General features: G+C 41.5%; 1 protein-coding gene and 1 non-coding gene across 4 annotated transcripts in view; both read right to left on the bottom strand.

Moving 5' to 3' along the window:
• Positions 1–20909, bottom strand: part of LMAN1 (lectin, mannose binding 1) — a 33993-nt gene extending 13084 nt beyond the window's left edge. For 2 of the 3 annotated variants that reach the window (XM_040478666.1, XM_040478668.1), the window contains exons 1-10: positions 20639–20908; positions 17156–17310; positions 16967–17074; positions 15684–15745; positions 14475–14574; positions 10238–10361; positions 8375–8433; positions 7786–7918; positions 5985–6178; positions 5795–5865 (exon numbers count right to left, since the gene is read on the bottom strand). In XM_040478666.1, the coding sequence (XP_040334600.1) occupies positions 5795–5865; positions 5985–6178; positions 7786–7918; positions 8375–8433; positions 10238–10361; positions 14475–14574; positions 15684–15745; positions 16967–17074; positions 17156–17310; positions 20639–20876 (1244 nt within the window). In that variant the 5' untranslated portion in view covers positions 20877–20908. Of the gene's footprint in view, positions 1–5794; positions 5866–5984; positions 6179–7785; positions 7919–8374; positions 8434–10237; positions 10362–14474; positions 14575–15683; positions 15746–16966; positions 17075–17155; positions 17311–20638 lie in introns of all 3 variants that reach the window. The other variant, XM_040478669.1, reaches the window with a different exon arrangement.
• Positions 11934–12068, bottom strand: LOC121033258 (U4 spliceosomal RNA). The gene has a single exon (XR_005791785.1). It is a non-coding gene; the product is annotated as a U4 spliceosomal RNA (small nuclear RNA).
• Positions 20910–24617: the final 3708 nt, after the last annotated feature.

The following is a 24617-nucleotide window of genomic DNA, read 5'->3' as shown; positions in this document are numbered from 1 at the left end:
ACGATGGCAAATCACTGTGGTCTGGAAGTGAAGACAGGTAGTTTGGTCTACTCTTTTAGAAACTCCGATAAAGGGAAGAAAAAAGAAAAGCAACAGTTAAAAAGGTCAATTAAATCAGTTTAAAATTAGTCTTAGATACCGGAAAGGCAAACCCTTTTACAAATGGAAGCCGCAGCACTGAAGGAAAGTGAAAGGTAGAAGACACAGAGAATCACTGACGGGACAAGGGTCAGCAGTGGTAGAAAGAAGGGGATCCAGAGCTAAGGATGGGCCTGGCCTACCCTACGTGTCGAGGGGTGGAGCAGAGAAAAGGGACGCGGAGGGGGCGAAGGAGGGCCTGCGTTACAGGGCCTGAGGACAGGATGAGCCTCCTGGGTGAGATAATGTGATGATCAGGAAGGAATAAAGGTTGTTAAGCACTTAAGTATTGCATTACAGGGCCAGGTGGAAGGTACAGAAACGGGTAACCAAGAGCAAGGTCCCAGAAGAATATGTGAAAATATTTATGCAAGGGGTGCGTGGGTGGCTCAGTCTGCCAAACATCTGACTCTTGATCTCCTCGGCTCAGGTCACCATCTCACAGTTCGCAAGTTCAAGCCCCACACAGGGCTCCGCGTTGACAGTACAGAGACCCTGCTTGGGATTCTTTCTCTCCATCTCTCTCTGCCCCTCCCCAGCTCGTGCTCTTTCTCAAAATAAAAAAAAAATAAAATTAAAAATGCCTAGCACAGTACCTAGAATGCAAAAGGCACTCAATAAATTAGGTAAAGGTAAACATGAAATGTTCAACACTCCCTACTCACCGAAAAGGGCATTTATACTTTGAATTCAACATTTAAAAAATATAACTAATTAACAGATGACACAAACCAACACACAAATGGTAGAGCTTGAAAAGCATCTGTAACTCTGTTCACTGAAAAGGCCTAGAAGTGGGGCACCTGGCTGGCTGAGTCAGTAAAGCATGTGACTCTTGACATCTGAGCTGTGAGTGTGAGCCCACATTTTTTAGTTTACCACTAAAAAAGATAGATAATAACATAACATAACATAACATAACATAACATAACATAACATAACATACCATACCATACCATAACATATAAAATAAAACGGTCTAGAAGCAATGACAACCCAGTAGCAATAAGCACTAGACTGTCTATACAATATACTCCATTTCCTATTAAAAGAAAAGGGATCCAGGGGCTCCTGGGTGGTTCAATCAATTAAACATCCGACTCTTGATTTTAGCTCAGGTCATGACCTCACAGTTTGTGAGTTCAAGCCCGGCAGAGCCTGCTTGGGATTCTCTCTCTCGCTCTCTCTCTCTCTGCCCCTCCCCTGCTCACGTGAGCACTCTCTTTCTCTAAATAAACAAACTTAAAAAGAAGACAAGGGATCCAAAGAAAAATGCCTTTTGCCACGTGCGGGATGGAAATGTACAAAAGAAACATGGAAAATTCTTTTTTTTTTTTTTTTTAAGTAGGCTCCATGCCCAACGAGGGGCTTGAACCCATGATCCTGAGATCATGAGTCTCAAGCTCTACTGACAGAGCCAGCCGGGTGCCCCGAAACCTGGAAAGTCTTACACCTTAAAGAAAAGAAGCTATCAAACACTACTAAGTTCTGGGGTTATCTCAAAATGACACAGGAGCTAACAGGCTGCTAGTGACCAAAGACGAGCCTCTCTGAATATCACTTGTAAAGACTAAGAATCACAAGGGCAAAATATGTTAAATCCACGGGTTGAAAAGAAAGAAAACCACCCCTCACTACCTCATCGTTTAACCTTGCACGGTGCCAGGACACCAACTCATGATTTTGAAAAATGGTAAGGAAAAAAGAGTCAAGTATTTATTCTGCCTTTCTTGGACTGTTTCAGAATAACAAACAAGTGATGGGAGAAGTTCTTTTCAACCGGACAGGGAACCTGAGAAGAGAGTGCCACCTTTCAACGACCTCTAAGGAAATGAGGGATTTAGGCTCCAGCCATCACTGTCACTAAAATTTGGAGAAATTGATGAGGGTAATTCATAATGAATAGCTCAGGCTGACACCAACCAGTTAGTAATAACTGTTGAACCTGGGGGCATGGGGATATGAGGGAAGGCTTTCAGGCTCAACTTCTCTGTATGTTTGAAAATTTCTAAAGTGAAAATAACAATTGGCAAGGCTTTCCGGTGTGCTAGAAAATAGCACTTCAAAGTAAGGAGATAAGGAAACTAGTTCTGACTGTTGTGACCTTCTATCACTCAGAGCTTTTTTTCCTTTTTCTGTAAATTGAAGGGGACTGTACCTCATGCTTCTGCTCAAAAAATTCTATGATTCTCTCTAAGGATATGAAAATCCACGAAGACACAAATCACCCTTTCCATAAAAGGCAAGTATTTCCTGTCTCTTTACAGTTTTTTTCTGAAGCTTAATCCAGAAGGAAAAAACTCTAGAGGACAAATTTAGAAACTCGAGTTCAGATTTTACACTAACTTATGGTAGGCATGACATTTGTTCTCAATCGGCAAGTGGGAATTTACAAGGATTGCGAACTACCCTAAATAAGTCCTTCATGGATAATACAGTCGGATGGCTAGGATGACCACTAATTGAATCTTAAGATGTTTTAGAACCACTGTTAAGGGAAACAAGCAAAGCACAAAAGGGTATCTAGAAGATGCCACCATTCACGTAAGAAAGAAGGGGATCTAAGGAAACACACACGTGCAGAAGAAACACAGGATGAACAAACTAGAAGTTAATGGGACAGATGACCAACAGGGGGTGGGTGGGAAAAGGCTAGAAAGAAGGTGAGAAGTGGGGATGGGTGCTAGTGGTGAAGAGGGAGCTATACTTCAGTGAACACATACATTTCAACTCTTAGAACCTTGCAGAACATAGTATTTACATTCCCTTCACATACCCAAAATACACACACTGAAAATCAACCAGGATGTAGGAAGAACACAAACACTACCAAAGAAATCTAACTGTATTCTAAATGCATATCCTAACCACACTGAAGAGAATGGGGAAGAGGAGAAATGAACTAAGTAACTGTCTGGAAAATAGGGTCTGCATAACAAACTGTAAGTCTAGAGGCAAAAGGAACTTTACATAAATCCATCAGTAAATATGTTTCTCACAGTGATAGAAGTTGACAATTTGAAACCACTGTATGGGTACGTTACGTGCACACTAAAATTAGTAAAAAAAAAAAAAAAATCATAGGTAAGAACCAGGTTTCTCCCTCTCAGAGAAAGAATTTTCAAATCAGGAAGGACGAGGTGAAAAATCAACGCTGTAATGTTCAGTCCAGTCTGGTCCAACCAGAATCCAAAGTGTGTGGTTAATCTCGGGGTTTTTTTTTTTTTAATGCAAATGTAGAGTGATGGGTACAACAATAAAGATAATCGTATACACGTGGGTTATTACACATTCATATATTCCAGAGCTCTGTCTACTGAGATATCTAGAAGCAGTGGCACCACAGTGGTAACGAGCACACCTAGTGCCCAGATCTAGGGTTTCTAAATACTTTTCTCCAATAAAAGGAACCAGGGCTCACTGAAGAAGTGGTTGATTCTAGAGCTGGGACAGAGAAAATACGAGATGTGCCTGAAACACAGTGTAACACCAGAAAGTAAAGAAATGCTTTAAAAAAAAAAAGATGGGGCTTGTTGAAAGAACACAGAAGCCAACCTGAAGGAGTTCTTAATTTAATTACCAGGGTTGAACAATGTGAGGAACAAATAATGATAGTACTGGATCACAATCCACAGAATATCCATGGGTCCATATGAAATAAATGATTGATTGAATAAATAAATGGGGGAGAACAGAAAGCTGGTCCTTACAGAATTCCACAAAATACGTGGGAAGGAATGATGAAAATAGGAAAGAAACAGCATTTGGGAAACATCTCATTCTTGTTTCAGGCACAACATCAATGGAGGCTACAATTAGCGAGCAAAAGTTTAAACTAAAACAGGACATCACAAACTTACATAGTCTCAAAGTATCTTTTCTGAAATATAATTAATCACCAAGGGAAAAACAGTAACTTTAAAGTAGAGAAAGCAGGAAGAAACTACCATAATCAAGTGATCACAGCCAATGTCAACAGGAGCGAGACATACTGACATCATGAACATGATACGATGTTGCATTCTTCTCAAAAGTGCAGAACCTCCATCCAATCGTGAGTAAACACCAGACAAACCCAAACTGAGAGGCAGTGGACCAAAAAAGCGCTCACTGCAGAAACTGTCATGGGCATGAAAGACAAGGAAGGAAGGACTATCTCAGACTGCCGAAGTCTAAAGGGAAATAACTAAACGCAATGTGTGTTGCTGGATAGGATCCTGGAACAGAAAAAAGGCATTCATGGAAAACAGGCAAAATCTGAGTAAGATCATTAGTTAACAGTACTGTACCGATGTTAATTTCTTAGTTCTGACTGTGCTGTGGTTATGTAAGGTGTCAACATTAGGGGAAGGTGGGTGAGGGATATATGGAAATTATACTATTTTTGCAATGTTCAAAGTCTAAAATTATATGAAACTAAAGACTTTTAAAAATAATGCCACATGATCCAGTCTATTTCTGAAAGAATTTAACTATTCGTTTAGAGTCATAAATATTTTAATCGTGAGTTCGCAACTTAAAGATTTTTTAAAATGCCAAATAGCACAAGGGAAAGAAGTACCAGTTTGCAGTTATAAGTTGGGTTGCCTCTAATCTCTAGGTGTAGATATTATCACCTGTTTAACCTAGTACTGTTTAGTTTTCCAGGGCTAAAGAACTCACCTTGACATTCTTGTTTGTCAAGGGTTGTATTGGTCCGGGTAGTGCTCTGAAGTGTTAGCTTAAGAAATGTAACATTTTGGCTGTTTCTCTACATTAGGCATCAAAAGCTGTTAATTATCTGCCTAAGTGAATACTTTTTAGAAACTTATCAAAGTTCCACAGACACAGTGCCTCCTCTCTGCTCCAACTCTTTGTTGGGTACAACTCTCAGGGTACAAGATGGAGTGAAAGAGAGGTAGTCACATACAGCATATTTCCTTCCATATGGTTTTTATTCTATCAAAAAGTTCCTGCATGAGGTATGTTTTTATTGTCGCCCTACAATACTATGCATGTTTACTCTTCTAGCATTTTTTCATAGAATTGCTATACATTACATATATTCTTGTTATTTTAGAAATGTATGAATATTCCTGGCTGTCAAGTAGCTGTGACAAACATATTTTCTTGTAAGATGCTAAAGCAATTTTTCTGGTGTTCACTTTGGCACAAAGCACAAAAGTACTAAAGCATTTTTTTCTTTTCTGCCTTAGAACAATTTGAAAATTTAGGGATGTTGGTAGCTTTTAAATATCAAAGTTCTTGTACTTTACATTCCCCTATTTCAAAATGAATCAAAAAAAAAAAAAAAAATCTATGGGCACCTGGGTGGCTCAGTTGGTTATGCGACTGACTTTGGCTCAGGTCATGATCTCATGGTCCGTGAGTTCGAGCCCCGAGTCGGGCTCTGTGCTGACAGCTCAGAGCCTGGAGCCTGCTTTAGATTCTGTGTCTCCCCCTCTCTCTGCCCCTCCCCTGCTCATGCTTTGTGTTTCTCTGTCTCTCAATAGTAAATAAACGTTAAAGAAAATTAAAAAAAAAAAATCTAAAACATGATTCTTATCCCCACGCAGAATTCTTACAATAATAATGTGCTTGCATATATACAGACAGAAGTCATGAATTTTGGATAAATTTATCACTTAACACTCGGCGATTACTTTTGTTGACTTACTTCATTTCATTTACTTGTCTCAGAATCTCATGCTGAGTGTTCACAACAGTATCCATCTCTTGCTGAGTGATCTGGAGGGAAAACAAAAGAATCCAGTTCTGTACAAACACACTGCATAGCAAGCAACCTTTCTTTTCTACTTCTCCATCAGAGGCCACCTAAGGCTCATACGTATATTTGGAAAGCTTACCTGTCCATGCTGCCCTGGGATTCCTGCTCCTCTTTTAGAGATCTCCTCGGTCAAGGAAGAGACATATCTTCTCTGCTCATCAAGAATCATATCTAATTGTCGGTTCAGTTGCTTGATTTCAAGATGGATACGATTCTGTCCTTCAAAGATTTGTCTCAGCTCACGATCTCCTACGCTCTCAAATATTTCATCTGCTGAAATGGAAATTGCAACTTAAAATTATTAAACTCACCAACACATGTAGTTTTTGAAATACTGTAAGTTACTAAAGTATCAATATATAATAAAATTGGGGGTGCCTGGGTGGTTCAGTCGGTTGAGCGTCCGACTCATGATTTCGGCTCAGGTACTGCACGATCCCAGGGTCGTGGGATCGAGCCACGTGTCAGGCTCTGCACTGAGCATGGAGGCTGTTTGAGATTCTCTCCCTCTATCACTCCCCCCTGCTTCCATCTCTCTCTCTAAAATAAATAACAGTAATAAAAAAACATATACGTCACCACTATGTTGTACTCCAGTGGTATGACCTCCCCAACAGTAAACATGCAAGATCGTCAATTCAATCAGGACAAAATTATTATTTGTTTGTTGCCATCTCTGCTGGTTGAATACTCACTATAAATTAGTTCTGAATTTTCACCTAAAAATAATTATTTCAAATATACTGTATAATTCTACTTATATGAAAGGGTAAAACTCATCTACGTTAACGGATATCAGAACAGCGGTTTTGCCTCTGTGAAGAGGGCGCTGGCTTGAAAGAGGCACGAGGGAAGTTCTCGGGGTGAGAAAAATATTCTACGTGCTGATCTGAGTGACAGTTACACAGGTATACGTTTGTCAAAATTCATCAAACTACGCTCTTAAAATCTGTGCATTAAAATTATTTTTAAATTATTACTTATGTAATTAATTAAAAAATGGAGTTGAGAACAGCACATTTTCCTTTCATACCTATGCTGAAAATAAGATTACTTCATTTGAACACTTATTACAATAAGCTTCAGGACACAGTCACAAACCATATATAATACTTAAAACAAATCCAAGAAAAGAATTAAATTTACCTTTCATTTTTACCTGCATGAGGTCTGATTCATATTATTTAGAGGATTTAGAGAATCACATGCTATCTGGAGTACAAAAGCTAGCTGTGAGCTTTATTATACGGCTTTGATCATCTGTGCTGGTGGGAACAATCCAAATAAAAGCTAGCAGATACTCTAAAGCCACTCTATTTGGACTTCTCATGTTTTGTTTTTGACAGCTAGCACACTCGAGTTCTTACTTACACTGGCTTAAGACTAATTATTTTAAAATTCGCCAATTTCAAAGTCCAGAGTTCTGTCAAGCAGTATACGGGAAGGAGAGCCAGAGAATCACTTCTCATTACTTCCACAAGCCTTCTGACATTTTTCCAGTGGTATCCCTCTCTTAATAAGGTACTGTGTGCCACTCAAAAATGAAAGACATACACCTTAGATGATTTCATCCCATAAATATTTACTGAGTCTCAACTACCAGGTCGGCAATGGGGCTCTTTTTTTTTAGGTTTAGGGGGCAGAGCAGTAAGCACACAAACAGAACCCCTGTCCTCACAGACCCTGCCCCGCGGTGGATCGCCGTCCGTCCACATCGCCTGGTATCCCCCACTGCATGCTCTCCTAAGCCACACTCTTACTGGTGGGAACGTCAACCTCCAAGCCTCGTGATGGCAGAAGATGCGCTCATATACTGCTTCCGGAAGCATGCATGCACCACAAGCCCTGTGCGGTTCTGAGCATAGCTTTCTCCAACTCACCAGGATGCCCTTGAAGGTCAGGGTGGCCCTTCTGGAATTCCTCCTTTTTTTTATCCAACTCTTGTTGAAAGTGCTCAAATTCCTCCTGATACTTTTCTTTTTCTTTTTCTGAAATTTCTTTATCTGGTGTAGGCTTTTTTGGAATTTAGAATCATAAAAAAAAAAAAAAAAATTAGAAGGGTAAGAAAATACTAAACCTCCATATACTTTTCTGCCCTTCATTTCAACTACTCTACCACTAGTTGAAAGGCTAACGTAAAAATGTCATTTCTTATTTAGATCATAGCCCACTGACTCTTGCTACTAATAATTACAACAGAACGATAATGCTAGGCACTTCCATTTACCGCGTGCCTGCCAGCAGTCCAATGGTCTGATTTAATGCTCACGACACCATAAGGTGACCAGTACAAATGTCTCAGTTTTACTAGGAAGAAACGGGGTGGTAACGGAAGTTGAGTAACGTTTACAAGGTCATATGACAGTAACAGGCAGGAGGAAGACCCAAACCTAAGCTGGGCTTCCCGTTTTCAGCTACAAGGAGCTACCAATAAAGCGAAAATAAACTTTTTGAGAAAATTATACTTACCGGCTCTTTCCCAGGCTCAGTCAATTGGAAAGTCAGGAAAGAAAGGACATCGTGGTCATCTACAAATTAAAAAAAACAGAAACAAAAAACAATGAGAAAGTTCCATAACAGGTTATTTTTATGGCTGTGAAGTTACCTTAGAGAGAGCTATTGCTTTAAAAATAATCAGTATGAAAAATAACAAATATTAGCTCTAATCTGGTAAAGGCAATGGTGCTCTATGAGCTTAGAGATAAAAATTCACCAAAAAGATTTACATCAGAAATAAACTAAAATTCACGTTTTTTTATTCTAAACTAGAATATTTAACATTGCTTAATAAATAACACGTTTAATAAACAAGGGGAGAGGGGTGCCTGGGCGGCTCAGTCGGTTAAGTGACTTCAGCTCAGGTCATGATCTCACAGTTCGTGGGCTCAGGCTCCACATCAGGCTCTGTGCTGACAGCTCGGAGCCTGGAGCCTACTTCAGATTCTGTGTCTCCTTCGCTCTCTGCCCCTCCCCCACTCATACTCGGTCTCTCTCTCTCAAAATAAAAATAAACATTAGAAAAGATAAAATAAGGGGATAAAGGATCATAATGAATAAGGGATAAGGGAATGCACAAACGAACGAAGGGTCAAAACAAGCCCAAACTCCTAAAACTGGCACCAAGATCCTCCCATATTTTCCCACAAATCTCCTTCACAGGCTGTGCCCCAGTCAAATGATACGAATTTCTGTCCTTCGTGTATTTCCATAGCTGTCACTGAACCCTTCCTACTGTACTTACCACTTCTCGCCTCACTAGGACAGCCCTGATTTATCCATGTTGTCCTGGCATTACTATAATAGCACCTTCTTTTACTCTCAGAGCTTTCCAATTTAGATAGTATGATCACTCTATCTAAATATCACTCGTATTTGTTTCCCTCACATAGCAGATATTAACAATTTTACTTTATCTAAAATCGTATTTTAAAAATCAAATTAATCTCGGGCTGTGTAAGCTGAAAACAGGGACTTAGCAGATCATACCTCGTAACGCTGACCTAAATTACCAATCCTGGCTAGGATACCAGTCACGTCCACAAAGCAAGAGCAATTAATTTCAACTGGCAACCTCTATGCTTTCTGCCATTATTACGGAGATCTCGATATGCAGCCAGATTAAAGAGAATATCGTACCACCGTGGTGTAAGTTACATCATTTGGGGAGAAGATGTACAGTGTGATACAGCACTGGACACAGGAGTCAGAAATCCAAACCAAGTCTTGCCTTGGTCTGGCCATTATTGGCCATGTATATTTATAATGTCCTTTAATCCAAGGTTTGGCAAACTTAAGTAAAAACAGAGTAAATACAATCTATCCACTCCCTCTTTCCCTGTGATGAGGAGAGGAACAATCATATATTTGAAAATAATAGAAAATCATACAATGTACCATGTGAAACAAGATGGTATTAATGTCAAATAAGAAGTTCATTTATCACCAAAATGTAGGGGGAAAAAGTGGTAAAAGTGATAAATATACCTTGATGAAAGTTTAGTCCCCAATATTTCCTCAGGCTACCAAATTCACTTAAATGTGCCGGGACAACTTTCAGGATCGTAAACCACTTGACAATGAACCTTTTACAGGCCTGGCTTTAAGCACGTCTCCCTCACTATAAAACTGATGGTCTCCGTACCTCCCTGGATGCAGCCCCAGCCAGCTGTACACCTACAGAGTGGGAGCGGGACCCCGGCTCCGCGGCCCACATAAAGGTCACAGCCAGTCTTAAAAGGCTGAAAGGACACGAGTCCGCGTGTCTCTACAGCACACTATTCCCAAGGAAACTCAATTCACAAACTTTCAACACTAGAAGACGGCAAGAGTTACCTGCGAGCCCTCCAGTTGCAGCAGATATTCCAAAATGTCCTTGAGGAGGGATAACCATATTATCCACTTTGGCGCAAAATTCATAATCATTTTTATCTGGTGTGAAGCCATTATTGACCATCACCTAAAAAGAGAGACTACAGCTATAGCTTTTATAACAGGCATTGTAAAATGAATGTCAAATAGTCAATGTGTGACTAACTGTCTTATATTTGGTCTAATAACCAACTGTCAAAAAGCTACCAGTTTTCTCTCACTACTAAAAAGGGTCATCTGCTGTCCATTAACTAACCTCACTTACTTGGAATCATTATACAAGACACTTCACTTTATTCTAACTCTACTATGTGTCAAAGGTTTAAAGAGAAATATTTGGTAACATTCCACGAAAAACTTACTGAAATAGAAGACTTAGGGAAGCATGACTACTTTCTTTGAACGGTTCGTACAGAAGAGGGATCAGACTTACTCTGAAACCCCAGTGACAGAGCCAAAACGAATAGGAGGAATTTACAATTTTTACTACAGCTGGTTGAGAATTAAATAGATTCACTTAGCAAGTCGTGAGCTTCTCTTCATTAAACTGGGGAGGGGGGTGTGACTGGAGAGTCATAAGTTAGCAGAGACACCAGAAGTGACAGAAGTTGTACTGACAAAAAGGCAGCAAATGAAAAAACTAAAAGGATGCCTAAGTTTCTATTTTGCAGAATGTATTTTTTTAAGTTTATTTATTTTTGAAAGAGAGAGAGAATGAATGCAAGTGGGGGCGGGGCAGAGAGAGAGAGAGAGAGAGAGAGAGAGAGAGAGACAATCCCCAGCAGGCTCCAAGCTGACAATCCTCAGCACAGAGCCCAACATGGGGCTTGAACCCACAAACTGTGAGATCATGACCTGAGCTGAAATTAAGAGTTGGACGCTTAACCAACTGAGTCACTCAGACGTCCCTGTGCAGAAGCTATTTTGGAAGTAATAACCCAAAATGTCTTCAAAGAATCTTGGAATCCCAAGAAAGCGAAGAACCCAGCTGACACACAGATACTGATCTCCTGATCCCAATCAAGCAGTGGCCGAGCCTTTCACTCCCAGCAACCCAACGTAAGAGGGGCTGAGAGCGGAAGGAGGAGGAAGAGAGATGTCGTACTAGCATGGGGCACTTCTATTATTACTGCCAGAGGCCAGCATCACTTGTGACAGTGAAGATTTAGTTACACAGGTAAAATGTTAGAGTGTTCTGCCCACATTTTTTAGCAAGAAAGGAAGACACTTGTCAATATGGAAGGCAAATCCTATATCATATAGAATGGAAACGTCAACTCCTACCAATTTTTCAAAACCACCTGCCGTCTATAGTTGACTAATAGTGATATTCTGTTCCCCCCGATCAGTAATGCCATTTCAGTTTCCACCATTTGCAAACAGTGCTCCTCTACAGTGTTTTAAATCGGAATCAAGACCCGGTAAGACATTTGTCTTTGAGAGATAAAGAAAACAAAGGTGTTAGTTAATCACATTCTAGTTCTAATCCTAAAAACTTTCAACTCTTCAACATTTTTTCCTTGAACCTCAACAACCTGAAAATCCACTAGGAGTCTTTATTGTCTAGTACTATTTCTTAAAAAAAAAAAGAGAGAGAGAGAATAATAAACTCATCGTACTATGAGTTTGGAGGAACGTCAGGTCTGTGACTATATAGGTACCATTCATATGCTTTATTCATCTTACAGTTTCAACCCACTGTTAACTACTACACTAGCCGTACTTAGTTTTCAATGGGCAACAATCGTGCCTCGGATAAACCTCATCGGCTACGGTACTGCCGCTGCACAAATCTGTACTTGTTTTGACTATGTTCCTCCACTAACTACATTTCTTGCTCCCCTTACTGTTTTTCCCTCTGAAGTTCAAACAAGTGGGACAAGATAAATAGATAAGTACCAATTCAATAGACATTCCCTGAGTTACTAAAAGGAGCAAAATATGAGGGACTATAAAGAATACAGGGTATAATGTCTGTACTGGCAAATTTACAATCATATTGATGAGAAAAAAGGCATACAGACCACAGTTGACTAGTAATTCAAGACAACATACTTTAAAGGCCACATACGCACTAAAAAAAAAAAAACAGAGTTTTGGGGAGAAAGATCATTATCTTTATTATCTTTATTATTTATTATCATTTATTACCGTATATTTATTGTCATTATTATTATCTTTATCATTACCTGATAATGATGGAACAGGGATGTGACCTAGCGTGTTCAAGGAACACGACTCTGCCACATAGAGAGAAGAGGGAGTGCATTACAGGAAGAGAGAAGAGACTGAGCAAACATAAAGGCTAGGACCGTTCAATCAGTCACGTGCCTTGCCAAGTCTCTCTCAGATGTATTCTTCACAGCACTAGCTCTACAGACATTCACGGGTGTTAGGTGAACAAGTAATTCTGAAGAACGTAGAGTTTACTCACAGTTTGTTTCAAGACTTCCTAGAATGTGCTTTAATGAGCTAATATGCACAGTCGTGCCCAATCTCTTCTGAATGTGGAACTCTCTCGGGAGGACGTTTTGTAGGACGATTTTGGGTACTGTCGGTGGGGTTCGGTGCACTGTGTCTGTGGGCAGCCTCCTGGGGCAATCTGTGAACTAAAGTGTGGGTCTGCCCCCCCCCCCCGAGGTTGGTGGCTGGGTCGTGCCACATGAAGGTGAGCACGACTTACTGATGGCCCTAATGAAACTGTACTGGATGTGTAACAATTACAGTGGAACTCAGGTCCAAGTCCATCGTGACAGACCGGACACCTCATCTGCTCTGAGATCTCTAAACTAGTCTGGAATTTAAGACTGAGCCAATACAAAGTTCTCCAAAGAACAGCCTGTGCAAGCCTAGCTCATGATTTAGGAGAAAGCAAAATTAAAGCCGGATTTTTTTCTTTATTTACAAGTATGCTATAACCAGGTATTGATGACACCTTTATCAAGCAAAGTTCACACGATATTAGTAATCATGGAACTGCTAACTAGATATGTCCACTTTAAATAGTACCCTGGACTCAATGTGTCTACAGCTAAACTCTCACCACCCCTCTGTCTTCCACTCCTCACTCAAACACAAACAAGGTGCTTCTCGGCTTAGTTGTACAACTGGCCAGAAGTCCGGGAACTAGCTTTGACTCCCCAGAGCCTCCCACCCCCAAGCAAACTAGTATTAAGTCCTGCGGTCTCTCCCTCCTAATCGCTTCCCCTCTCTTCTTCCCTCTCCCTCGGTTCAGACCACAAGTGGAGTCTTACACTAAGAGAGCACTCGGTTCATATCACAGTTGTGTTACTTACTAGGTATGACTCTAAGTTACTTAAAACTTCCCATATTCGATTGCCCCGTGTATGAGATGGGGATACCTACCCCACAGGGTTGCTGGAAAGAATAAGTGGGAAACTGCACGGAAAGGACCGAGCACAGGGAGTGGCCCCTAAGAGTCGGGGTCTCCTTTCACAGATACCATTAAAGAACACAGCCGCCTAAGTCATCTTCCCAAACTGCAAATCTAATCATTTCACTTTCCTGCTTAGAACTTGAAACAGTTGCCTACAGGACAAACCACCTGAGGCCTACAAGACGGGCTACCGCCGCCATTTCAACCCCACTTCCCACAGTCTCCTCTATCCTCCAGCCAAATTACGTGCCTTTCCCAAATCTTTCAAGAGTCCCTGTGCCTGTTTTCTCTGCCTGGTATATGCACCCCATTTAGGAAATTTCTATTTCCCCTTCCGGGTGCAGCTCAACTCTGGGCAACTATTCCTGACCCTCCCCGCTCCCACCCGGCAGTTTGGAAGATTCTATGCCCTTGATTACTTAATGGCATGCGTGTTGCAGCACGTGTCACATAGCGTAAGCAATGTTACAGAAGTGTCTCCACTCCACTAGACTAAATGCTCTTTGGAGAAAATGACCTTTATCTTACTCATATTTCTATCTTGCTGGCTTGCGTATGTATATGATGTGTGAGACACAGTAAGTCGGATGCTTAAGCATATACTGACGGCAAACCCACTGGCAAGGTTTTACAACACGTCGCCACTGACACCGAACTTTGAAGCCACTTCCGCCCTCTCACAGTGACTCTGAGTGTATAAACAATATCCAAATTTACATGCCTTTGATTTCTACCAAAGATTCAACCTGAAAGGTCACGCTGGAATACTGTCCATTCGATTATCTCCAAGTGCATGCTACGTACCGTCAGTGTTTTCTGGTAATATGTGATCTTTGCCCGGACAGGATAGGGTTTATTACGAAAGTCCCTCTGGCAACTCGCTAAAGCTTGACTGGCGCCATCACTACAGTATGAAGAAAAGGAAAACAGACAAAAAAACATAACAAAGCTTCCCGATACTTAAAAACTCACTATTTAAAATGACCAACGTCCAGAGAGATAAAACAACAGTAAGTTATGACAAAGTCTTGGGATACTTGAAGTTATTTATTCAGAAGACACAAAGTTAAGGCCCGAGTTTTTTTCCCGTGATTCCTGTTGGAACCATGGAGAGCGTCAGAAGCCAGTGTTCCCATGTGCTGACCCTAAGAGGAAAGTTACCCCTCCCACGCGAGACTAGAGCCACAGTCCTTTACGGCCCAATCGAATACGTGTGGAGCTTTCAAAACTGCCGATTCCTAGACCCCCCCCCAAGTGAACTGAAGCAGACTCACAAGGAGTGGCCTTGGCACCCTCTACTTTAAATAGCTCCACGGGTGGTCATGATGAACCAGGAGGATTAAAAATCACTAAGGTAGGAAACAGTAAAAAAAAAAAAAAAGTGCAGATAAGTTAATTTTTCTTATAGTTTACTGACTGGCTCAAAGGTAATTCCTCCCACAACAAACATGTAAAAATAAAAAATGTCCATACCTAATTCATACACAGCATAAATATACTAAACACAAGTTTTGTAGCCTGCTGAGAATCTTTAAATACAGCAACATGAAGAATGAATAAGGTGGCATAAATTGCTTGCCACTAGTCTGGTCAAGACTTTGAACTTTATTTTCGAAAGATAAAGATGAAAGAAACATGACTACTGGCATTACTGAGAACCAGGAACCTTTTACAAACCTTTCAACATATTACATAACTTTAGGTTGAATAAAACAACACATTTTTATGTTTGAAATCTGAGGTGGTCCATAGAATGAACTTTAAAACAGGACCAAATTAAAATAAGACCTTTCCACCAAGTTACAAAATATATCAAGAAAAGGAACAATCTTATTTCATCCGGAAAATATTCAGTCTATGGCCATACCACCCTGAACACACCCGATCTCGGAAGCTAAGCAGGGTCGGGCCCGGTTAGTACTTGGATGGAAAATGTTCAGATTTGAAACAGTATATTTTCCAAGGTTTTCAAAAAGAAGCTGAAATCAAATAATATATAAAGCACACACTTACTTTTGATGGTCATAATGGATTTGTCCATTGTTGCCTATGATTACTATAGCAGGATTATTTTTCTAAAAACAAAAAGAGCGCATTTGTTTTAAAGAATCCTTAGGTCGAAGAATGCTAGATCATTCTAGAAGTGCTATAAGGCCTCTTACATCTCTAAAAATTCTAGGGCTCAAAATGTTAAAATAATTAATAGGAAAGATTTCTACTTATTTAGAAAAATTTTAGTAAACTCTTCTAATCATTCAAAAACAGAGTAACTGAACACTTCAAGAAAGACTGATGATGTGCCCTGTGTGAATAATCAACTACAACACAGATGTGAGGAACCACTGTGAGCGTGGGAGAAATGTGGGACCCAAGGGAGCTTACTAGCCAGAGGACTATACACACCTCAGCGTTCAAGAAGTTATTAAAGTTCTCCTTTAAAAGTGCTAATAATGGGGCGGCTGGGTGGCGCAGTCGGTTAAGCGTCCGACTTCAGCCAGGTCACAATCTCGCGGTCCGGGAGTTCGAGCCCCGCGTCGGGCTCTGGGCTGATGGCTCAGAGCCTGGAGCCTGTTTCCGATTCTGTGTCTCCCTCTCTCTCTGCCCCTCCCCCATTCATGCTCTGTCTCTCTCTGTCCCAAAAATAAATAAACGTTGAAAAAAAAAAAAATTAAAAAAAAAAAAAGTGCTAATAATGACTTCTGACAATCAGCAGAGAAACTACCAGCTGAAACAAAGATCATCAATCTTAAGGCGGCTAACACATAAGTTAATGTTTTCAATTCACAAGGAGACTTTGCTCTTACTGTTTTAGGCTCTCCTAAGGACAGCATCAGAGAAATTGATCAAAAAGTGAAGTGACTAACATATGAGAAAGTATTAACATGAGAAAGTATTAATATGTGAGCTAGTAGTAGTAATGCACATGGATATTTTCATGAAAATAAATTGTAACAGTCTTCTAAACACTATTGGTTTCACTGCCTATGTCTAAATGATCCATGCTTATCCATCAAAATTACTAAGCATACACAGGGGGCTGGGGAGGGAGGTCATTGCAAAGTTCTCAGAGTTAGAGCTCCATTATGACCTCCAGTTGATGTACAACAAATCGTGAACTCATAGCTTTAAATTTCTAAACTCCTGGCTACATAAAGACTAAGCATCATAATTTAAAATATAGTTTGGAGAGTTCTCTACTACTAACCTGACAAAAGTGTTAAATAAACTAATTCCTCACAGCCTAACTTTCTTAGCAGGTACACTCAAGCAGGTAACCGTCCCGACAACAAGCATACCTTTCCGTCGTTGTCAAAAGAATCGAAAAATATTCCAACACCATTCCACATATCAGCTGATCCAAACACAGGACCCTCCAAGCCTTGATTTTCTGTATACCAAACTGCCTGTAAATATAAATAACAGGAGGCATTTAGAGGCTAGTGGTATATGCATCGATACACATTTTAGATGTTAAATTCTCATACCAGGCCATCAGCTCCAATTCGACCTCTTCCAGTCACTCGAAATGTCACCTCAACTTCCCAGTTTTCAAAGGCTGCTTTTGTCTTTGTCCACACTGATCCTCTTTGGCTTTTTAAAGAGGGTGCTATTCGAATTTGATCTGAACTTGGAATAGCATCTAAAACAAAAATCAGGGAAGGGAAGCTTTAAGTTATAATTAGGTAAAACTCAATGAACCATCACCAAACTGTTCCATATACCTATAGAGATTGAATTTTAACGCAGTAAGCTGTACAAAAATTTTGTTAGGAAAAAATTACACATTGACGGTTTCAACTTTAAAATTTTAGATGCTTCTAACAGCTCCCTTGCCATCTTTTGAACAGTGACATACCACTGGAAAGAGAAAGAAAGAAAGAAAGAAAGAAAGAAAGAAAGAAAGAAAGAAAGAAAGAAAGAAAGAAAAAGGATGGAAGGAAGAAAGAAAGATTAAAGCTGGAACCATACACTAAAAATTCAAGGGGCAGGAGGGAAGAAATTATGGCTTAAAAAGCAAACCTACTATTTGATTCCCATAATATTCTTTTCCAAGTACCTCAAAAACTTGCATACTTTTTTTTTTTTAACTGTGAAGGATTTTACCAATTTACAAATGTAGGACGCTCAAACGGTGTGAAAGGAACATACCACTAGGAATCAAGACTTATTCCTAGTCTCAGTTCCGCTGTGTGACTTTGAGCAAATAATTCTCTTACTGTCTTGGATTCACCATATGTTCACCTGTAAAATGAAGGGGCTGGGCTCAATCACTTCCAGAAACACCCCAAAAGTTATATGCAAAATTCTGTGCATATATACATTCTTCTAGGGAGAGGGTCAATTGAATTTCAAGGCAATGAACAGTTTTTTAGCAACAGCAGATTCTCAAAGAGAATTGTGATCCCCAAAACAGTGGTCTGCATCTCTAAGCTAGGCTCAAGTCCCAGCTGCACCACTTGCTAGCTATTTGTACAAAAGTTACTCCATTTCTCTAACAACCTCACGGGCACAGAAGTATTTCAATAAATGTTAGCTAGTCCTGTTAATAGAACTAGATATTATGAAAGCACCTATCGGGCCTAAGTTCAAACAATTCTAACACACCCTCTCAGATATTAACCAGTTCTGACATCCATGCTTGGAAATACCTGTATTATGTCTTTACAGCTAGGAGAAACTGACAAAAAGACAAGTTGAGATATTTTAGTGCGATCAGTAACTATCTGTCACCATGACTTTCAAATGCATAATAAAAGGGTGGGGGCAGACATCATGGAAAGAGTACTGGCCACAGTATCAGAAGACCTTGATTTGTGTTCTGTTCTACTGACACTAGCTATGTAACCTTTTCCAAGAACCTTAACCTTTCTGAACAGCAGTTTTTTTTCATCTATAAAGCAGCTAGCACCTGCCTTGCTTACAAATGATCAAATCAGAGAATGAAGGGGAAAGAGCTCTGAGACCTAGCTACAAAGGGTTACAAATTGTCGTGATCATTTTTGTGCCCTTATGAACCCAGGATGTGTGCTAACAGTACAAAAGGACATTAGAGTTAAGAAAAGAAACACTGTCGATCTGGCCTTCATTTGGGGATGAATGTAATGGGCCATGTTTAACCTAAATCTTAAATTTCTCTATTTGAAAAAAAACTGCTTTAGATAATGGCTCTCCGGGTAAAACGGAAAGGAAAAAAATGATCAATGGAGTTAAGAAGACAGTGAGACTGTAAAAATTACAGTGATAATGAAAACAGGAAGTATTCACAGCAGGAATTCCTTGAGTCAGTATGTAGGAAAATCATGACTAAAATATTAATCCCCTTATTTCACGTTCAGTCTAGTCATCAACTTTAATTCACCCAGGTACTCTCTATGACATTTTTGCAGCAGACAAGTTTGGTTGAGTACAGACTGTAGAGAAAGTCAAGGTAACTAATTTGAGTAGTTGGTTAACATTCCCAATTGGCTGGTGTATGTGGTGTTAGGTGGCAAAGACAGAACAGGCAGGCAAGGGACAGATGCAGAAGTGAAAAAGTGGGAACAAATCCATCACCACTACTGAAAACTCTATCGTCGTTCCAAAACAAAAACAAAAACTCCAAAAACCTGTGTTTGGCACATCCGCATCATCTTTACACATTAGGACTGATATCACCTTGATTAACAAAAGCCCAGCAATATACCCTTGATGAGTGGGCACACAGTGAACACCTGCTGAGTAACAAATACTCAGCACTCCACTTCAAATACTTAATGACTTGGTCATTAAGTCAAATTGAAATTTTATACCTTTGAGTTTATACATTAATTTCAGTGAAACGGCTCTTACTAACAGTGTTTCCAATTCAGTCATTACTTTCTAGAAATGGGATATTTTATTTCAAGCACTGGACAATCTAACACAAAGCATACAAACACCTTCTATAAATAATTGTTTCATGACACCTAAAGATGGAACTCAAACTGCCAGACTTTTCACCCCGTATCAAGGCATCTGCCACTTGGTTCAAAGGGTACATCTGATGGTCACTGAACAGAGCTTACAGCATGCCAAGTGTTATGGCTGGTTCCTTAGTCAGCAGTGACACATCAGCACTAGAAAGTACAGATTCGTTTTCTTCCACATATGTCAATGTGTAGCAAGGCTCTCTTATCTACTAACAGTGACAAACACGCAGAGTGAATAAAACTCGGAGCACAGATTACTTTCAATTTTCAAAAAAACTAAAAATATCTCTTAAAAGGCCGCATCTGTTATTCTCCAGTGTCAAGTGCAGAAACAATCAATACGAAAAAAAAAAAAATCCCTGTTACTAAAGGGACGAGCGTGACTCTTGCTACATAATACGAGACAAAAGCTCAAAGACCACACCAAGTCACTATGAGGCAAATTCAAGGTATTCCAGTGACATAACAATGTCCTCAGACGTAAAAAAAAGACTCAAAAACTACTCTAAAACTAACGTATGCCATCTCCGGAGGCGTCACTAGGTACTGGGTACAACTGGAGCATTCACCATTGCTGACACCGGAGAAAAGACAGCAGGGGAGGCCCAGGAGAAGCGGGAAAGGAGGGAGGGAAGCTGCCTGAACAGGTCTCAGGTTGGGATGGCCGGGGGTGGGGCTGCGGGACGTTCCCGGCGAGACGTGGCATCAGAGTGAAACGCGATGCTTAGAAGAGAGTTGGAGTGCCTACAAGTGTAGGAAAGTAACAAAACACCTCTACCCCGAACGGAAAGAACGGACGACATCACGGAAAAGAGGACAGGAGGACGAGGGGTGGCAGAATGGGGTTGGGGGGAGCCTTAGGGGGCAGGCGAAGAGAACCCTGCGGACCAGAGCCGACCGGCAGGAGGGGCTGCTGAGAAGGGTCCACCGCGCCAGTGGAGTGCAGCGGGGAGAGGGTGAAGAGGAGGAGACGCAAGGCGAGGAGGGGACCCTGGCCCCCCGCCCTCTTTCCCGGCTTACTCCCCGCGTGGGCCCAGAAGGGCACTGTCCCGTCGCTTTGCACCAGGTGCGGCCCCTTGAAGCTGTATTTGTACTCGAAACGGCGGTGTGGCAGTGCGGCTGCGGTGCCCGCGGCACCAGCGGCCGCGGGGTCGCCTCCCATGCCGTCGCCCCCGGCGAAACGACTAAGCGACAGCAGCAGGGCGCAGAAAAGAGACCGAACTCTGGCCTGGGGACCCCTATGCCTGGATCCCGCCATCTTGGATTCTGGGAAGCGGAGGCCGGCGGGAGAAGGAGGGGCGCGGGAGCTACGGACGGCCAACAGGGCGCTCGCTGATTGGCGGAGCCCGAGGGACCCCGAGGGCAAGGGTGAGCCCCGCCCCCGGCCTCCGCCAGCCCGGCGGCCGCAGGACTCGGCGCATCTGTGGGCGGGGCCCCGCGGGAGGGGGCGGGGCCTGGAGGCGATGCTGTCTACGCGCCCCGCCCGTCCTCTCCCGGGCGGGAAAGGGTCTCCTACCTTCCGTTCCCAGGCGACGGGGAGCGTTGGCGGAGCACCGCACACGCTTCCCTGCAAGAAGCTTTCTCCTGCCTCCTAACACACGTTAGAGGTGGAATTCGCGAGCCCTAACGCCTGTGGACTCCCCACATCTGTCTTCCCTGCCTACAATAAACCGTTCCAGTACTAGAAAAAAGTCTTTTTTTTTTTTTTTTCTTTTTGATGTGATACCAATTGTTCAGTAGCTGGTTTTCATTAGGTGGACTTTGCAGAAACACGTCTTTCCAGAAACAAGGCATAGGTACCAATATGATGGTCCCAGCTCGCTGAGCTCCATCAGCCTGTGTTAGGGCCATGAATATTAACCTAGGGAGTTTGGATATTGCCATTGAAAGTAGGAAGTGTCTGTAATGGCCTTAAAGGAGAAAAAACGGGCAGGTTCTTGTTGAAAGAGAACACCTAGACGAGAGGTGACTAGTGTCTGGAGTGAAACGTGAGTGGGACAATAGAAACAAGAAGCAAGGGAGAGAACTTGACAGCGAATAACTTCAAAACCTAAGACTACCGGTTTCTCCCCTGATCCCACCTCAACAGGCCCTCCACCTTGTATTTCTTTAGGTTTGGCTTTCAGTTGAGGTAATGATAGCCTGGCTGGATATTACTAAATACCTGCACACTATCTATCCGTTCCTCCTTCTGTCCTGAGTAACACACCATTTTGTTCAGGGTGGCAATATATCCAGCTGAAATACTCATTTCTCCAGCCTGCAGGGCATCTAATGAAAGGTCTGAGGGAGTCACTTACCAAATCAAAAGGTAAAACCTCACTAGATGAAGGGGGTCCCTTTCCCTGTTTGTCCTTCTTCCTGCTTAAAATGTGTATGCAATGTCTGGAGAGCAGCAGCCATCTTGTGACCGCTAAAAATGATGGCACAAGAAGCCAGGAGGGCCCCTATCTTTAATGATTGTGCTGAGCTCCCAAGTCTGCCTATTCCAGACTTCTGTCTTCTGAGATAAGACCCTCACTCATTTAAGCTATTATTTCCGGGTTTTGTCACCTGCAATCCTAACTGATAATCATAGCTCACATGTACCATGTATCAGGCACTATTCAGGGTGATAAACATACATTTACTCATTTAGGAGGAAATTAACCCAGTATTTTCATCTAACATCAAGGCCTTGCCCTAGCTATTTCATTGATAAGAAATAGAACTGTTGCTCAAACTATCTGCCTGTCTTCCCTAAATAGTATGTTGAACATGTGAAAAGCCCTTCTTCAAGCTTCACCAATTATAAATCAGTCATGGAATGGGAAGGCTTGTTTACAATAGGATGATGTTTTATATTAAGGTCAATCCCATATTATAAGTTTTTTTTTTTAATATATAAGTTTTGTAAAATACAACAAGAAGGGATTATCCACTACTCTCCAATGCCTGAGGAAATTTCAATTTTTAAGTCAAACTTGGGGAAGTCCCTCCCCAGCCTACTGAGCCCAGCACAAGGCTGAGAAATGAACTCACTTTGGTAACTGATTCTTTGTAACTCTTTCCTGGTAAGAGCCAGCCAGCAGAGTCTAGTTGTATGCCTCTTCTATGAGAGCAAAAAGTATCTTAGATGACAGAAGATTGATAGGACTATCCCATTTAAAAAACCTATGGTAAGACTAGGGGCACCTGAGTGGCTCAGTTGGTTATGCAGCCTGCCGACTCTTGATTCCGGCTCAGATCTTGATCTCACGGTTTGTGAGTTCCAGCCCTGCCTCAGGCTCTGTGCTGATAGTGCTGAGCTTGCTGGCGATTCTCTCTCTGCCCCTCCCCCACTCGCTCACTGTGTCTCTCTCAAAAGTAGAATAAACTTCAAACCTATGGTGATGTTTTGCTTTCAAATGAGTGAAGAGACTAGGAGCAGATTGGGAGTGTTTTTTTTCCTCCTGGTCTTTCCACTCACTGAGGTAGCCTTGTAGATCAATGTGGTGTTTTCCATAATTGGTGATCAATTCGAATTTTTTTTTTAAAATCCATCTACATTCCCCTTACCAGTGACATTCACTCTTGTTGTCTGGAGTCGGGGATAAAAAATCTATGGGCCATAAAAAACAAACAAACAAACAAACAAACAAACCTTCTATGTCCATGAGACAGTCCAGTGACCTTATAATAGACCCTCAGTTTCATTTGAGCTCGCTGGAAAAAATTTCACATAGTTGTAGCAAATATAGTGTTAAAACTAAGGTTACGTGACAATTCGTTAGTTGCGTTAATGGCTTAACCAATGTGGGGGCCGCATAATGACTTTAAATCAATCATACTTGATAAGAGTAATGAACATGAGGATATTATCTGCTTGATCCTTCAACGTGTGATCATTCATTCATGCATGTGTTCATTTGTATTCACTCATTAAGCATAACTGAGTACTCCACTATCCTAAAGGCCAGGTAGTAAGCATACAGCCTCAATAGAGAATTCAGATTTAATCTTTTGTACGTATATATATTTTTAAGATTTTATTTTATTTTTTATTTTTTTTTTAAATCTCTTTTTTTTTTTTTTTTGAACGTTTATTTATTTTTGGGACAGAGAGAGAGACAGAGCATGAACGGGGGAGGGGCAGAGAGAGAGGGAGACACAGAATCGGAAACAGGCTCCAGGCTCCGAGCCATCAGCCCAGAGCCTGACGCGGGGCTCGAACTCACGGACCGCGAGATCGTGACCTGGCTGAAGTCGGACGCCTAACCGACTGCGCCACCCAGGCGCCCCTAAGATTTTATTTTTAAGTAGCCTCTACAACCAACATGGGGCTCAAGCTTACAACCTTGAGATCAGGAGTCACACGCTCTACTGACTGAGCTAGCCAGGTACCCCCATAATATATTGTACTAAAAGGGATGCTTTGGGCTACAGAAACAAACAAAACTCCATTGAAAGTGGCTGAAACAGTAAGGAAAACTATTATCTCATGCAACTGTAAGTTAGAGGTAGGACTGGGTGCAGGAAGTTACATGGCTCTGTTGTGCATCTTTTTTTTTTAATTTTTTCTGAATGTTTATTATTTTTGAGAGAGACAGAGACAGAGAACAAGCAGGGTAGGGGCAAAGAGAGAGCGAGACACAGAACTGGAAGCAGGCTCCAGGTTCCGAGCTGTCAGCACAGAGCCCGATGCGGGACTCAAACTCACAGACCTTGAGATCATGACCTGAGCTGAAGCCAGTCACTTAACTGACTGAGCCACCCAGGTGCCCCTGTGCATTTTTGAAAGTTCCTTGGCTCTACTTTGTATTGACTTTATCCTTGGGCTTCTCTCCAGCTTCTAAGATGGCAGTTTCTTCTTCATATTCCATGGGAGAGAGGAAAAAAAAAATCTCTTCCGACGTTGGAATCAAACGTCTGCTCTTTCTTCAACTTAGGTTACGTGCCTGTCTTTGGAACATTAACAGTAGCCAAGGGAAAACCACTCACTGAGTCAATTACTGACAAGAGGATGGGATTACTAGATTTG

The sequence above is a fragment of the Herpailurus yagouaroundi genome, unplaced genomic scaffold (genome assembly GCF_014898765.1).
Source record: "Herpailurus yagouaroundi ecotype Mexico unplaced genomic scaffold, PumYag 142, whole genome shotgun sequence".
Taxonomy (NCBI): Eukaryota; Metazoa; Chordata; class Mammalia; order Carnivora; family Felidae; genus Herpailurus; species Herpailurus yagouaroundi.
Note: the sequence above shows the minus strand (reverse complement) of the source record. Positions and strands in the feature narration are given on the sequence as shown.